The 16449-nt window shown below is 44.3% G+C and overlaps 1 protein-coding gene across 1 annotated transcript in view; it reads right to left on the bottom strand.

Moving 5' to 3' along the window:
• LOC139382265 (latent-transforming growth factor beta-binding protein 4-like) overlaps nt 1-16449 on the bottom strand; it is a 66098-nt gene that overhangs the window by 9565 nt on the left and 40084 nt on the right. The window contains exons 8-30 of the mRNA XM_071126132.1: nt 15711-15833; nt 13893-14069; nt 12728-13093; nt 8707-8823; nt 7399-7527; nt 6967-7092; nt 6582-6707; nt 6262-6381; nt 5975-6094; nt 5695-5814; nt 5458-5577; nt 5058-5297; nt 4859-4978; nt 4595-4714; nt 4387-4506; nt 4171-4290; nt 2820-2945; nt 2563-2688; nt 2104-2232; nt 1764-1889; nt 1049-1174; nt 687-830; nt 104-355 (exon numbers count right to left, since the gene is read on the bottom strand). Of these exons, the coding sequence (XP_070982233.1) occupies nt 104-355; nt 687-830; nt 1049-1174; nt 1764-1889; nt 2104-2232; nt 2563-2688; nt 2820-2945; nt 4171-4290; nt 4387-4506; nt 4595-4714; nt 4859-4978; nt 5058-5297; nt 5458-5577; nt 5695-5814; nt 5975-6094; nt 6262-6381; nt 6582-6707; nt 6967-7092; nt 7399-7527; nt 8707-8823; nt 12728-13093; nt 13893-14069; nt 15711-15833 (3393 nt within the window). The remainder of the gene's footprint in view (nt 1-103; nt 356-686; nt 831-1048; nt 1175-1763; nt 1890-2103; nt 2233-2562; nt 2689-2819; nt 2946-4170; nt 4291-4386; nt 4507-4594; nt 4715-4858; nt 4979-5057; nt 5298-5457; nt 5578-5694; nt 5815-5974; nt 6095-6261; nt 6382-6581; nt 6708-6966; nt 7093-7398; nt 7528-8706; nt 8824-12727; nt 13094-13892; nt 14070-15710; nt 15834-16449) is intronic.

Here is a 16449-nt window from a genome sequence, read left to right as displayed (position 1 = left end):
GTTTCCTAGGAACGCGAAGCGAGGCGGCCATCTCTGTCGGCGCCGGAAGAGAGTCATACCATAGACATACTCTTCACATCAGTGTTGATCACTGGTCCCTTACCTGTGCCTAGCTGAGGACAGGGGTCGAACTGGCAGCCCATTCCCCAGCCCTGGCCCACGGTGCAGCAGCACTCCTGCTGGGTGGTGTTGCGGGCCAGGACGCTGCACGAGCGCTGCTCCTCGGTGTTGTAGTAACACTCCCTCAACTCGCCAGGCCGGGCAGGGGGCAGCTGGGACGCATCGGGCCGACGCTGGGGACCGAGGCCGGTGGTGGAGGAAGACGAGGAGGAGCCGCCAGAGAACACTGGAAGACCTGTGAGAAACGTGGACGTGTGGGTTGTGGGTTGAGGTGTGTGTGGTTATGGCAGCGCTGCTGACCACCAAGACAACATAGTGTTCCCTGATGAACAGCAGGGGGCAGCAACACCAAGCTGTTGGAATGGGCACCTGTTGAAGAGGTCTCACCAAACTCACCATGCACAAACTGGTGTCAAATGCCATTAAAACGGTGTAGGAATGAACATTTGAAGCAGGGAAAGTGTTATTCCCATCAGGGAATAGAAATGTTTATTTTCATACGGGGAAAAACAAGCTTATCTAGATAATCCTCGAAAAGCACAACAGTGTTGGACAGCGTACAGTACCTGGTCGGGGCGTGCTGAGGCACTGTCCTGAGCGCGTATCAAACTCTTCCCCCTCGCCTGGACACTCACACATGAAGGAGCCATCCACATTCTCACAGCGCGCCGCGCCACACACGCCCTGCATCGTCTCACACTCGTTTTCATCTAGAGACAGAGAGATAGATAGAGAGATAGAGAAATAGAGTGATAGAGAGAGACAGAGAGAGGGAGAAAGAGAGTGAGTGCAAGAGAGAAAGAAAGAGAAATATGGGGCGAAAAGGTATAACCATGTCGGCTAAATCAAGCAAAGACAAATGACAGGACAGCAGAATGGTAGCGTTTGTACACTTATCAGAGACTCGTGCATCTGTGTTGAGACGTACCCACACATCCCTTCCCATCGCTGGTGGCTGTGTAGCCCTGGTCACACATGCACTGGTATGTTCCAATTAGGTTCTGGCAGAATGCATGCTCTCCGCATACGGTCTCATTGGCACACTCATTGATATCTGTGAGCGAGAAGAAGAAACAGAAGTGGAGAGAGAGATGACATCACTCCTAAATTAATCTGAAGTATGGTCTCAAGTATGGTCACTCTCATCATTATATTTAGATGGATAAACTTGATTCAATTATTGAAAGGTATAAATCAACAGTCAGTGAAGACAACACAGTGAGATATATCCCTAGCTCTTTTTCCACCATGTCTGTGTGTGTCTGCGTGTTACAGACGCATATCTTGGCAAGGAAAGGCGAATGGCATTCTTGTGACTGAGCATCTGCGAGGTGAAAGCCTCCAACCTGACACATCAATCAAACACAGCTGCCATGACGACCAAACCCTTACGCACCGCCCTCAGCCTGGATCCCACATCTGTGTCCAATCTGCCAAACATTCCTACATAAACTATCATGGCTAAACTGTATGACAGTATAGTGAGAATGGCATTCAATCTCTATTGTAGCATAGAATCAGATCATTGTAAAATAAATCAAGTGGATTAATAAATACGAGAATAATAAAAAGTAGATTCTTATGTGTGAACTAGATTTAGTAAAGGATGAAGTCGATGAGTTTGATGAAGAGATGGAACTGACCGACACACTCTCCGGTGCGGGTGACCCGGTAGCCCGGCTCACAGGAGGTGATACAGCGGTAGGAGCCAATGGTGTTCTCACAACGCTGTGTCCGACACACTGCTCCCTCTGAGCACTCATCTACATCTGGGGGAGAGAGAGTGGGGATTACACACACACACACACACACACACACACACAAAAACACACACACACAAAAACACACACACACACAAAAACTTCAGCATCCCCACAGCTCAATCTCGAAAGCGGTGCGTATTACATAAAAGGGACACAAGGTTTCAATGGTCTGTCTACGGTGGATGATGAACAGTGCAAAGTAGTTGAGGTGTTGAGTTACCCAGACAGGCTGTCTTCTCTGGGTTGGTGGTGAATCCCACTTGGCACTGGCACTGGTAGGAGCCCTCTGTGTTGACACAGCGCCCATCCTGGCACACCCCCGGGCCTGACCTGGCACACTCATCCACATCTGGGCACGCAATGACAACACGCCATTACATCACCACAGACAACCCCGCTGTGCCTACCGCCAAGCAAAGCAATCTCCCTGTGTGAGTGGCTATGAGTAATATAATCTGTGTAAAGTAGCCTATAAGGGATTATTTGTATAAGGGATTAGAGTTGTCCAAGTTAACGGGCTGTGCAGTTTAAACTGCAGAGTAAACAGAAAATATATGTAATGAGTAGAGACTTCTCCATTCTGCAGGTTTAAGAGTAGCCTACAGAAAGGCCAGTGGGACTTGGGTGTGTGTATGAGGTGTGTATGAGGTGTGTGTGCGTGATGGTCGTGAGGCCTCACCTAGGCAGGAGCTCCCGTCGCTGCTGGTGGTGTAACCCTGGGAACACACACAGCGGTAGGAGCCCTCTGTGTTCACACACTCTCCCTTAGGGAAGCAGTATTCCCCCTCTAGACACTCGTTGACGTCTGTGAAAAGACACGACAACCACGTTAGAATATGACAGAAAAGAACAGCAACATGCATATACACGTCATCAAAAGAAATCACCAACATTGTGGCATTCATCACCATCAGTAGCACCATCATCGATACTGACCTCGACATTGGCGTCCAAGGCCAGTGGTTCTGTAGCCTGGTTGACAGTCACAGCGGTAGGAGCCGTCCGTGTTCACACACAGCCTCGCTGCACCACAGGTGTCAGGGCTCTGGCATTCATCCACATCTGAGGAAGGGAGAGGGGAATGCTCATGGGTACTGCAGGTGGGTCGCGCACACACACACACACACACCTCTGCTTCATGTATAGGGTATTTCTGTTCCCCCCTAAAATAGGTTAAACAGCTTCCAAGTGTTTCTCTTAAATCAACACAGCACAAATGGGTTCAGTCCCTCGTGGATATAACTTTTTGACAGTGAAACCACTCCAACGAGACATCCACCCATTCCCAAGTGTTACATCCATTTCTAAGGTGTCTCTGATTTACAAGCTATCCCCTTTGAAGTCTAAACATCTGTTGCAAACTCTGTTGGTTCACATCAGCACCAGTCTAACAGCCAGACATCCGTTGAGTACCTCGGAGTGAATACCTCGTTGAGTACCTCGGAGTGATTTTCATGTGCTCTGGATATCACAGCATGGGTAAAGTGCTGACTGACAGTGAACTGTGAAGGAAACGGTACATTCATATGAATTGTTTATGTGGTCTCTTGTTTTTTGTTTATTTTGAGGTAGAGGCAATGCACCCAGGTGGGATGGTGCACAGTGTCCTTTAATAATGATACTCGGGCTGATTATTTGTGTGCCCCACAGAAAATAAACTGCTTGGTAGTGAGTAAGAGAAGTAACAGAAGCCAGAAAAGGTGAAGTGAGGAGAGCAGAGGAGAGGAATGCAGAGGAGAGCGCTGACTGCAGTATGGAACTGGGTCTAGAGGGCCACCCCCTTTGCTCACTCATCGCCTACTGTAAGATGATGAAAATCGGCCCGGTCACACTGCTCTGTGCAGTTTATATAAACAGTGTTGGAACAGCTTGATTCTTCAGCAAACTTTAGTATGGTGACGGTCTTAGTCAAGCTGCCTCACCAATAACACCAACGGTGTTAGCGATGTGATTGTCTGATTCCATAAAGCCGTATGAACGGAATACAATCTCAAGTGGAAGGCGTATGAAAAAGAGTTTGGTGCTCATTTCGGTCTCGTGTCACATTCCGCAACATTGACACAATTCAACTCTTTACAAATGTGTTTCCTCATTAGGCAGAAATGTGCAGTTGTTCATAAATCCCCCTCCTCTCCTTGGCCGTAAAAGAGCCATGGCACTCCTTCCCAGAAACAAATGTGGCAGGCAAGTGTGAGAGCCATAAAACACCTTGGAAAAACATGTCGACTACATGGACAGAATGCCTTGAATTGACTTGATATACTGCCTAATAGACAGCTAGTCTTACCTGCGCATAACCCATCTTGCATTCTGTGGCCAGCTTTGCAGGCGATACACTTGTAGGAGCCTTCAGAATTCACACACCGTTGCCCAGGACACTGTGGGGGGTCTGCACATTCATCAACGTCTAAAATGAAGCAAGTGGAGGTTACACATCAAACAGTGATATGGACCTTGAACCATCATGTAAAGACATGCAAAAGTCAGACACATGCAGCCTCACCAATACAGACGCTGCCCTGCAGTTTGAACCCGGTGCGACAAACGCACCGGTAGCTACCGAGAGTGTTTTCACAGAGGCCGTTGGCACATAGGTTGGAGGTCTGCCGACACTCATCGATATCTGTGTGAAAGTATCAATATCAGTATTGATACAATTATCAATATGGAATACAAATGGGTATGTGTGTGTGGTTGAGAAGGTTGTTCACCTGTACACTGTCCATTTCCAGCCACAAAGCCTGGGCTACAGGCCACACATATGAAGGAGCCCTCAGAGTTGATACACTCCTGACCAGGACACTGTAGGGCGTTCTCACATTCATTGACATCTGGAGAAGCCAACAGAGGTTATACTTTACAATCCCATAATAAAGTTGACAGAACAAAGACCATTTCTGGTAGTATTTTACTCTATTCTGTGCTAAAGAAAGTCATACATTTGACCGCCCTTTATCAGCTGAAGTAAGTCTTACCTGTGCAGGTGTTGCCCTGTAGCCTGAAGCCAGATCGGCACGCACACTTGTAGCTTCCAGCCGTGTTCTCACAACGACCGTTAGCACAGCGAGATGGGCTGTGGAGGCACTCGTCAACATCTGCAAAGAAAAGAAGGAGAAGAACTGTCCGCAATCGCTCCAATGTGCTGTTGTCGATGAAGACCATGTTGTGTCCTACCTGTGCAGCGTCTGTCGACCAGCCCAAAGCCTGGCTTGCAGGACACACACTTGTATGAGCCCTGGGAGTTGACACACTCCTGGCCAGGGCACTGGGACGGGTCTGCACATTCATCTGAGTCTGTACAGGTATCACCGTGCAGTCTGTAGCCAGTGAGACACGCACAGCTGTAGCTTCCCTGGGTGTTCTCGCAGTGACCGTTGGTGCATGGGCCGGGGGATTGACGACACTCATCTATATCTGTAGGAATGGGGAGGAGATACAAGAGATTGCTGAAAGGTAGATGCCAATTTGAAATACACTATAAATGTATGTATCAATGGACGGATGGATGGATAAAAAAAAATAATCACAGACGCACGGGTATACCTCAGAACACACAGACACAATGTCATTTTACCTGAGCATTGTCCATTGATCATGCTGAAGCCTGGCTTGCAAGACACACAGTTGTAAGAACCCTGAGAGTTGACACAGGCCTGACCAGGACACCTCAAAGGGTCCTCACACTCATCCACATCTGAAATAGAGCCAGAACATTAATAGTCCGGCAGAATCTGTTTTCCATAGAATGAAAGTTCCTTTCGCTGACAGGCTCAAAAGAGGGAATGTAGGTAAATACAGTCATCGCTCGTACCTGTGCAGGCCTTGCCTTGTAGTTTGTATCCCGTATGGCAAACACACCTGTAGCTCCCGGGAGTGTTCTCACAACGACCATTGGTGCAAAGGCTGGGGGTCTGACGACACTCGTCAACATCTACAACAGGGGGCGACACAGACCGTTAGCGGCCTCTATCAAACAGCCTGTGTAGAATTCAACTTAAACTCCCTATAACATTGGTCATTACCTCAACATTTTCAGAAGAAAGGTTATTATTTGGTTTTGTTTACAACTGCTTCCGGACAAGGAGTGTTACCTCGGCATTGTTCGTTGAGCAGCCCAAACCCTGGTGGGCAAGACACACACTTGTATGATCCTGGAGAGTTGACACAGGCCTGACCAGGACACTTCAAGGGGTCCTCACACTCATCCACATCTGGGGAAAGGGAGAATGATAGACCGGAAGTTTGATATGTCCGAATGACCAATAGTATTATTTCACAAACATCACACAATCTTTGGTGAGTGAAGACAGCAATATATACAGTACAGTCGCTTCGGTAGTGAAACAATGTTGACTAGACGCAGAGATAGCTTCCTTACCTTTACACGTGTTGCCCTCTAGCTTGTACCCAGTGCGGCAGACACACTTGAAGCTACCAGGGCTATTCTCACAGCGGCCGTTGTTACAGGGGTTCGGAACCTGACGACACTCGTCAATATCTGTGCCACAAAAAAAAGTTTGTCCTTTACTCAAAGACTCGACAGTTAACAGTTATCTAGTTTCTTCTAGAATGATCACAAGGACTTGTGCACAGCTATCATAATCGACATAACGTTCCTTAAAACAATCACAATCATGTCAATAGTACTTGTTGACTGCTGCTGTTGTAATACTACGTGGAGTACGCGTCCCCTCTTACCTTGACACTGCGTCTGTTGGAAGTTGGCTCTGAAGCCAGCAGGACACACACATCTGTAGCGGCCTGGTGTATTCTCACACTCCCCAACAGAACAGGGACTGAGAGCCTGGATGCACTCATTGACATCTAGAGATACAGACGAGAGAAAAATAACAACGTGAGAGATTCTCAAAGAACAGTGACCAGAGTACCAGACACCATTTCCTAATCCTTGACTTCCAAGTAGAACACAGAGCATTCCAGGGGGACGCCAGAAGGTCTCTCTCTATACCCAACGAGACAGAGTAGCTGTTGTCTGAATAAACGTCCAGAGCACAGCTGCTGTGGCTAGCGACTGTGTGTGTGTGTGTGTGTGTGAGTGGTGTGTACAGTGGGAGGGCTGTACCTATACAGCTGGTGCCCCGGGGTCCCGGCTGGTATCCAGAGGGGCAGCTGCACCTGTAGCCCCCTTCTGTGTTCTGGCAGCGGCCGCTGCCGCAAGGCGGGGGAGACGCCCTGCACTCGTCTATGTCTGAAAGGAAAGGGGGGGATGTGTGGGGTTAGAGAGGTCAAGAGGAGCCTGACCAAGCCTACAGTAATCAAGCTGCCTCTTAGGGGATGGGATTGTAGTGAGATGCTTGCGGCACCTAACCAGTCTGAAACTGACTCATCCATAAAGACTATCACATGTTCAACGACCGCACACTATAAATAGAGCTGAGGGCCAGTATAGCATCAGGAACAGACAATATTGGTCTGTGTATGTGTGTGTTTGATGCTTCCTAATAGTAGTTAAGTAGTTTAACTAGAAACAGTGCCCTAACAAAACAACATTCACCTTGACAATGAGTCTGCTGAGCGTTGTGTTGGTATCCCTCGTTACAGATGCAGGTATGTCTCCCTCCGGGCTGGTCCACACAGCGGCCCTGTCCACACACCTGGGGCATGGTCTCACACACACCCCGCACTGGACGCCCAAACAGATGGCCGTAGACGCACATACACGCGCATGCACGCACACGTGGACAGATATGCACATGTAGTTAGCTTGTCTGTCACCGTTTCAAAAAACTATTCCAAAGTGTGATCTTAGTTGTCATGTCATCCATATCAGCCGCCTGAGGACGTGAGAGGGGATAACAATGGTGTGAGGAGGATCTGATCTCTTTTCTTTCTTCTAAGTGTGCAGCTCGCATATTTCTCAGGGACCATTATGAGGATTTATAGTCTCAGAACTCACTTATTATGAGGCAGGTTCAAGGCTGTGGGCATAATAGTGTTCAATTCTAGGTTACAGCACAAACCTGCCACCTCCCTCACGAGCTAAAAGTTAGCAGCTCTTTGACGGCCCAGCCTTGAGATTCAAACCTGACAACGTGATAAACGAACAGTCCGGTGGTGAACAGTTGGCTCACATTAGGCAAAGTCTTGCGGCACAAACAGAGCATTGTACCCATCTGGTTACTGCTTATATCTTGAGCCAGACCTCCTGGCTCGGGATGTGTGAGGGTATTCCCTCTTTGAATCTCTCTTTCTATTGCAAAGAAGTGCATTAAAGAATGTAAAACACCTTTTATTGACTGAGGCTTTGAAGTTGAGGTGTGTGTGTGTTCGTGTGTGTGTGTATGAGGGTCAGGGTTGACTAAGTACTCTAGTGGAGACAGAAAAGGCCAGAGCCAGAAACACATCTGACGTCTAGTTAAATACAGGTTAAATAAAACATGTATTTGAAGGTGGATAAAACCGGCAGTAAAAATCGACACCACCAGAGCATTCAACCACCTACCCGGGATTCTTAAGCACTCATTATTATGGTCCATTTGAAAAGTGAATTCATGCATTCAAGTGCTGTCACATCAAATGAGAGCAGAACAGACACAGGAAGACCAATTGTCATACTTCAATGGAGAACTATGAACTTTTTCTCACTTCACAATAGAGACTCCAAACTATACGCTTCTTTGTTCTTGAGTCAGGTGTGGAGTACAATAGTTTATAGGAAATGTTCTAACAGGAAATTACATGGAGTTGGCAGTGTGAGAAGCCAGAAAGTTGAACCAGCGTTTATCAGAATTTGACCTAATCTTGGAGCCATTACTGTATCAAGATTAAACACTTTGTGGCTATGGTATATGGTTTACGGTACCTGGCCTGGGGATGGGTGGGCGGGGCGTGACCGGAGATAGGAGGGGCTGTGCGGGTCTCACTGGAGATATTGGCCGTTGGTCAACTGGAGGCCGTTTGGTCTGAGTGGGGGTTCGAGCTGGAGAAACCAAAACAGGACATAAACATTTACTGAGAATGTCTAGATACATTAGAGCTTTCACTTGTTGAGAAGAGGCAGCTTGATGTGAATTGTCTTTCTTACAGCCTTCTGGACACAAACATCAAAATACTAAACATTGCAATTCTGTCTCAATAGTTGAATGTTGCTATGTGGAAATGACAAGAGCATGTGAAGGGTTTGATTCCAAAACGTGATAAGTGCACATTTTTCACATTTGCATATTTTCTGTGTATGAATTATGGCTGTTTTCATACTTTTAAAACATTTACTTTAGATGTGCTTTAGAGCGTGTTTTTTTGTTGTTGCAAAAAGTAATATCCGTATTGTTTCATACCAAAACGCACTATATCCAGAGCCATGTGTTTAGAGAGTTGGGACATTGATATTTCTGCAGTATGACACATTTACATTTCACTACAACATTCTAGCAGCCATGTTAGCTCCGGTTAACATTAGGCTACATTTGGAATATTTAAAAAATTTATATGTAACTGAATGAATAGAATTAGAACAATATTCAAAATTCAAAAAGTTGGTCCAACTCTTTAAATATATTGATCTGGTTATATCCAGTGTACAGATGGCTGAAACAATCCATATGCTTTTTTTTGCCACTGGTGCAAAAGTGAGTAATTTGCATGATATTTGTCTGCTTAGTCGTAAGTTAGGTTTCTCTAAATATTTTTCCAACACCTAGGAACGTAATCAGAACCTTACCTTATCCATTTAGGCTAACCCCTGGCTTAGTCAGCTAGATGCGGTGATAGACAGCTGTCAGTCAGCTGTTCGCGCGCTGGGTAGTTGCTACCGAGCGTTACGCTAGCGTTGAGCTCTTGAGTGTCACGGACCTTTTGATTATGGATCCCTTCGACAGTTTGTAGCCTGTTATATCTGTTCCCGTTGGCTGAAAGAGGAACTTTTTAAACAAGCTCATGAAAAGGAGAGAGCCAAACAGCGTGCCGTGTCACCCCGACAACAACAATCAACCCATCCTTGCAAATTAATTGCGACAGACTTTCAATGTCCTTATTATTCCTTAAATCCTTCCCTGATGTTTATATAATCAAACTCATAACGCTTGCCTAGATTTATCCTAATGAATGAAAAAATAACTTTAAAACCCCAATAAAATTGTTACAAAAAGATGCTTAAATGTCCAAAAAGAAAACACACTGCATACACTACAGTACACTGTTCACCCTCTGGATACAATACATTGGCTATATGATATTTGCACAATTTAGTTGAAACAAACAGATGATTTTAATATGTATTTATTTATGTATCTATACTTAATTACATGTAATTAAAACCCAATCGGGAAACTTTTTTTATTGGAGTTCTGTTTGGGGCAGATATATAGCGTTTTGCCACAAAACATGATTATTTGTCTCTCTAAAAGAAAATGACCTTGCAACACATTTCAAACAGAATCATGTATTTTCACTAACCCATGTCATGGTAAGATAATAGATCTCTTTCATAAGACTAGGGTTGTGGCGGTCATGAAATCTTGTCAGCCGTTTATTGTCAAGCAAATAACTTCCCTTCTCATGGTAATTGACTGTTAAAAAACTTCTTAGGGCTGCAATCCCGTTAACGGGATCGATATGACAACAGCCAGTGAAAGGGCAGGGTGCCAAATTCAAAACAACAGAAATCTCATAATTAAAATTCCTCAAATATACAGTGCATGTATCTTATACCGTTTTAAAGGCAATCTTGTTGTTAATCTCACCACAGTGTCCGATTTCAAATAGGCTTTACAGCGACAGCACCACAAACGATTATGTTAGGTCACCACCAACTCACAGAAAAACACAGCCATTTTTCCAACCAAAGAGAGGAGTCACAAATAGAGATAAAATGAAACACTAACCTTTGATGATCTTCATCAGATGACACTTATAGGACTTCATGTTACACAGTATGTTTTGTTTGATAAAGTTCATATTTATATTAAAAAAACCTCAGTATACATTGGTGATTTACGTTCACTAGTTCCAAAAACATACGGTCATTTTGCAGAGCCACATAATTTTACAGAAATACTTATTATAAATGTCGATGAAAATACAATAGTTAGACATGGAAATATAGATATACCTCTCCTTAATGCAACCGCTGTGTCAGGTTTCAAAAAAACTTTACAGAAAAAGCAAACCATGCAATAATCTGAGAACGGCGCTAAGGACATTTTTTTTTTATCCGCCATGTTGGAGTCAACAGAAATCAGAAATAACATTATAAATATTCCCTTACCTTTGACGATCTTCATCAGAATGCACTCCCAGGAATCCCAGTTCCACATTAAATGTTTGATTTAGTTTGATAATGTCCATTATTTATGTCCAAGTAGCTACTTTTGTAAGGGCGTTTAGTACACAAATCCAAACGCTCGTGCAGGTCCAGCCGAACGTTAGACGAAAACTTTAAAAAGTTATAATACAGGTCTTAGAAACATTTCAAACTAAGAATGAAATCAATCTTCAGGATGTTGTTATCATAAATCTTCAATATCGTTCCAACTGGATAATTCCATTGTCTGTAGAAAAGCCATGGAACGCAGGTCGTGTGAAATGAGCGTGACCAGGACCTGGCTCTCTGCCAGACCACTGACTCAAAGAGCTCTCATCCGGCCCCACATCACAGTAGAATCCTCATTCAAGTTTCTAAAGACGGTTGACATCTAGTGGAAGCCTTAGGAAGTGCAACATAACCAATATCCCACTGTGTATTCAATAGGGGCTGGGTTGAAAATCGACCAACCTCAGATTTCCCACTTCCTGTTTGGATTTCTTCTCAGGTTTTTGCCTGCCATATGAGTTCTGTTATACTCACAGACATCATTCAAACAGTTTAAAAAACGTCAGAGTGTTTTCTATCCAATACTAATAATACTATGCAAATATTAGCAACTAGGACTGAGGAGCAGGCCGTTTACTCTGGGCACCTTTCATCCAAGCTAATCAATACTGCCCCTGCAGCCATAAGAAGTTAATTAACATAAACACATTTAGCATCTCCTGGCTTCCACACAAGCCACTGATGCAGACCTTTGGAACATCTACATTTGAAAATGTAGCTTACACTATCACAATAACTCCATGATTTATTTTAGACCGGTCCAAGAAACATGATATGAAGAAAATGTAGTCTATTTCAGAAGAACAGAATAGCATACTCTGAGTTGTCCTTATGTTAGGCCCTGATTGGCTACACTAGCTAATTTAGCAGACAAGATTTGCTTAGAATTCCGTGGCAATATTTTATATTATTTTATAGCATGAAGAATACAATTGAACATACAGTTTACATACACTTAGGTTGGAGTCATTAAAATTTCTTGTTAACAAACTATAGTTTTGGCAAGTCGGTTAGGACATCTACTTTGTGCATGACACAAGTAATTTTTCCAACAACAGTTTACAGACAGATTATTTCACTTATAATTCACTGTATCACAATTCCAGTGGGTCAGAAGTTTACATGCACTAAGTTAACTGTGCCTATAAACAGCTTGGAAAATTCCAGAAAATTATGTCATGGCTTTAGAAGCTTCTGATAGGCTAATCAGACTATTCTTGATTTAATCTTGTCTTTACATATACTAAATAATAGATGTGTGAATTTATTTTTGATTTTAAATGGACCATTATCATGTACCTGTATCGGATCAGGGGAAGGGGGAATTTGACTGAGGTCATGACTCGTGACTGCCGGTGTGGCGGTACTACGGTCACCATAACATAAGATGTGTTTTTAATTCATGTCAATTTACAAACAGTTCTGAAAATGGTTATATCGCGTTTTGGAATGAAACTCTTCATTGTACGGTGAGGAATCTCCTTAAGGTTGCTATGAGTTATTCTCTACTCACCTGTCACCACCCGGGTGGGTCCTGCTGTAACAGAGATGGCTGGGATGTGTGGTCTGCCCTGGGGGGACAGGGAGCCTCCACTCGATGGCTGCTGGGGCCTGGTCTGAGGTATGAGAGCTCTACCATCTGGCTGTTGGGGTCTAGTTTGGGGAGTGAAAAAGCCTGAGCTTGAAGGTTGTTGGGGACTAGTTTGGGGAGTCTGTGCACCACTACTGGCTGGTTGTTGTGGCCTGGTCTGTGGGGTGCTCTGGGATATGACAGGGGGACCTCCAGTCCCGTGCTGCTCCACCACCCTCTGGTTGAACTTGATGGCAGAGGCAGAGTAGTGGTAGCCAGGCCCTGCTGGGCAGATCTCCTTGAAAGCAACTGTCAGGAGCAAACAGAGAACGCCACAAGCAGGATTCAATTGGTTAGTGTGTTTCATACCTATATACAGTGCATTCGGAAAGTATTCAGACCCATTGACCCAAGAAGACTAGGGGCTCTAATTGCTGCCAAAGGTCCTTCAACAAAGTACTGAGTAAAGGGTCTGAATACATATATACATGTGATAAAAAACTGTTTTTGCTTTGTCATTATACCCTTCTGGAAGGTTCTCACATCTCCTCCACAGAGGAACTCTGGAGCTCTATCAGAATGACCATCGGGTTCTTGGTCACCTCCCTGACCAAAGCCCTTCTCCCGCGATTGCTCAGTTTGGGGGAGAGGCCAGCTCTAGGAAGAGTCTTGTTGGTTCCAAACTTATTCCATTTGGAGGCCACTGAGTTCTTGGGTACCTTCAATGCTGCAGACATTTTTTGGTACCCTTCCCCAGATCTGTGCCTCAACACGATCCTGTCTCAGAGCTGTACAGACAATTCATTCAATATGCAACACCTGTCAGGTAGATGGATTATCTTGGTAAAGGAGAAATGCTCACTAACAGGGATTTAAATTAATTTGTGCACAACATTTGAAAGAAACAAGCTGTTTGTGCATATGGAAATGTTCTGGGATCTTTTATTTCACCTCATGAAACCAACACTTTACATGTTGTGTTTATATTTTTGTTCAGTGTACATACTGTGACTTAGGCAGATGTTAACACTGGGCACTAGCTGCATTATGATTATCCAATGCCGGACCAGTATGATGTGGAGGTTTGAATCAGAATAGGGATGCTCACCTGATCCAAAGTAGGGACACCTCTCACAGTTCTTGCCCCAGGCCTTGCCCACGCGGCTGCAGCAGCAGATCTGCTTGGTGATGTTCCTGAGGATGGGCACGGAGCAGCTACCACGGCCAGAGCCAGAGTTTAGGATACGATAGCACTGGCCCTTATCCTCCGAGATCACCTTACGGGCTGCAAGAGGAAGACAGGGTGAGGACATGCCAATGGGAGAATGGTGGAGAGAAGATAGCGGTATTATAGCCATACTGAAACAGCTCAATGCCCCAAAAGGCCTCAAGCAAAAGAAGACACCAAACCCAACATGCAGGCCCAACCACATGCTGATTGTTGATTCACACATTATCTTGAAATATAATGCTGGTGTACTCTTCGTCTTTGCTTTTTGTATCACAATTTGTGTCACATCTGTTGCTTTAGTCGGGTTAAGAAACAGAAATATTCAACTGAAGACAGACAATGAGTTGCAGAAGTACCACACGTCAGAAAAAACAAGAAACGTCAGAATTTATCGCTGTTAAACCCTCACTTCAGAGAGCAAGAAAACAGAAAAGCTGAAAGCATTCCCATGAACTTTTTGGCAACACATTATTTAAAGATGACCGCTCAGAGTCAACAATGCACAAAACAAACAGCTTCCAACAGTTAGAGCCAAGAGCTGGGGCGGACTGGATAGAGAGGGTGGCCCCAGACAAGCAGATGCAAACTGCGTCAGATCCAAAGGCAACACACAGGCCAACCAGCATTTCAGAAGCACTGACCATCGTAAAATGCCGGTTAGAATAAGCAGGCCGAGTGTCACAGAACTTCAGGCGCTGTAATGTCATGTTTATGATGTGCGTATAGATGTGTAATGTATGTTTTATGTATGATATAATACAGCACAGTTAATGTAAAGTACTACTGAATAATGTTCAATCTAAAAGTGTGTGAAAGTTGAACTCATTTTTGGGATCAGCATGAGTAAAGATAATGGACATTTTTATTACATGAGGTAGTTTACCTGTCCTACACAGTGTTTCCCCAGCCGTCGCTGCTAAACTGTTGCCGCCACTCCAAAAGATAGAAAACATTTTTTTTGGTAGGTAAAACGTTTTCAGTGTAAAATGACGAAAACCTGATATAAAGTATGAAGAAAAAATAATGGAGTTATATATTTTTTCCCTTAGTTCTCAAAGACCACCTTTGAGAACTAAGAATCACCAAAATAAAAACTAGATATTTAGAGAGAATCAAAAAATAAATACAAATATAATGATTGATTTAGCTTTTTGTATCCCATTGATTTTGTTCTAATGTTTGAGCCACTCAGAACACGATATAAGCCATGACAAAATGTGTAGAATTGCAGGAAACTAGCTTGAAAACGGCAATTTATTCTCTCAGCCTCATGACAAAATATGTAGAATTGCAAGAAACTAGCTTTAAAACTGTAAAAAAAAAAAAAAAACATCACAAATGGCAAAATATGTAGAATTACAGGAAATGACCTGTAAAACAAAATGTTTGGGTCGGTTTGCGCCATTGGCCATGCCCTCCACCCCCCACCTTTGCCACCGCTGCTGGAAGTAAATCCTTGGGGAAACACTGCTACAGTATGTTGGCTAATATCCAACACATCCTAAACACATTACATTTTCCTCTATCTCTTTACTCAACATGTTTTTGTATGGGAGGTTGTGTGTAATGTTTTGTACAGTTCAGCTCCATAGCACCTCGGCCATGCGTCATTCCTGCTCATTCCAGACACCGCGGCATAGCAGCGCAGCATTCTCTTCCTTTTCCTTTGAGCAGGGTGCCCTGTAGGCTACTTACAGATACAGATCCCGTGAGAGGCGTCCAGTATGTATCCTTGCCTGCAGACACAACTGTAGCTCCCCCGAGTGTTCACACAGTTGCCGTTCTCACAGAAGCCTGGCTGCAAACACTCATTAACATCTAGGAAGGGAAACACTACGATCACATCCCTATTCCCTAACCCCATCCACCCATAGGATCCACAGACAGGAAACAGTCATGAACCCTCTTCCTGAAGGCCGGGGAGATAATAGGGCTCCCCACTGATATACTGTACTTGCAGGGGGAGACCCTGGTCACAGAGGACATTAATATTCTACGGATATTAATAGTGACTGACTTGAAACCCAATGAGGATGGTTAGACATGACAAACATTTGTGCTCAGAGTTAATTCTATGTGAAACAAATACATTTTTATAAACTGTAGTGTTAGCTGAGACCTTGGTCAAACTAGCCCCAACCTGAACTCATAATCTTGGAAACACTCAACTAAAAAGTCTGGCGACATCCAACGTGAGTGTAAACGAAAACCATAACATAAACATATCAGTGTTTATCCAACCCCGTCCTCATCAATATCGTAGCAGCTTACGACACGAGATGTACTGTAACTCTCAGGGAGTTAGGGAGATCGAGTGAGTGATGCAACAGGGCCTGGTGTAGTCATTACTTCTCACACTATCTGGCTCTTCCTGGAGAAATGGTTATAGCAGTCAGGTTATACAACCAACTGGCCTAGCATACGCTGCATCTGT

This window comes from Oncorhynchus clarkii, chromosome 24 (assembly GCF_045791955.1).
Source record: "Oncorhynchus clarkii lewisi isolate Uvic-CL-2024 chromosome 24, UVic_Ocla_1.0, whole genome shotgun sequence".
In the NCBI taxonomy this organism is placed as follows: domain Eukaryota; kingdom Metazoa; phylum Chordata; class Actinopteri; order Salmoniformes; family Salmonidae; genus Oncorhynchus; species Oncorhynchus clarkii.
Note: the sequence above shows the minus strand (reverse complement) of the source record. Positions and strands in the feature narration are given on the sequence as shown.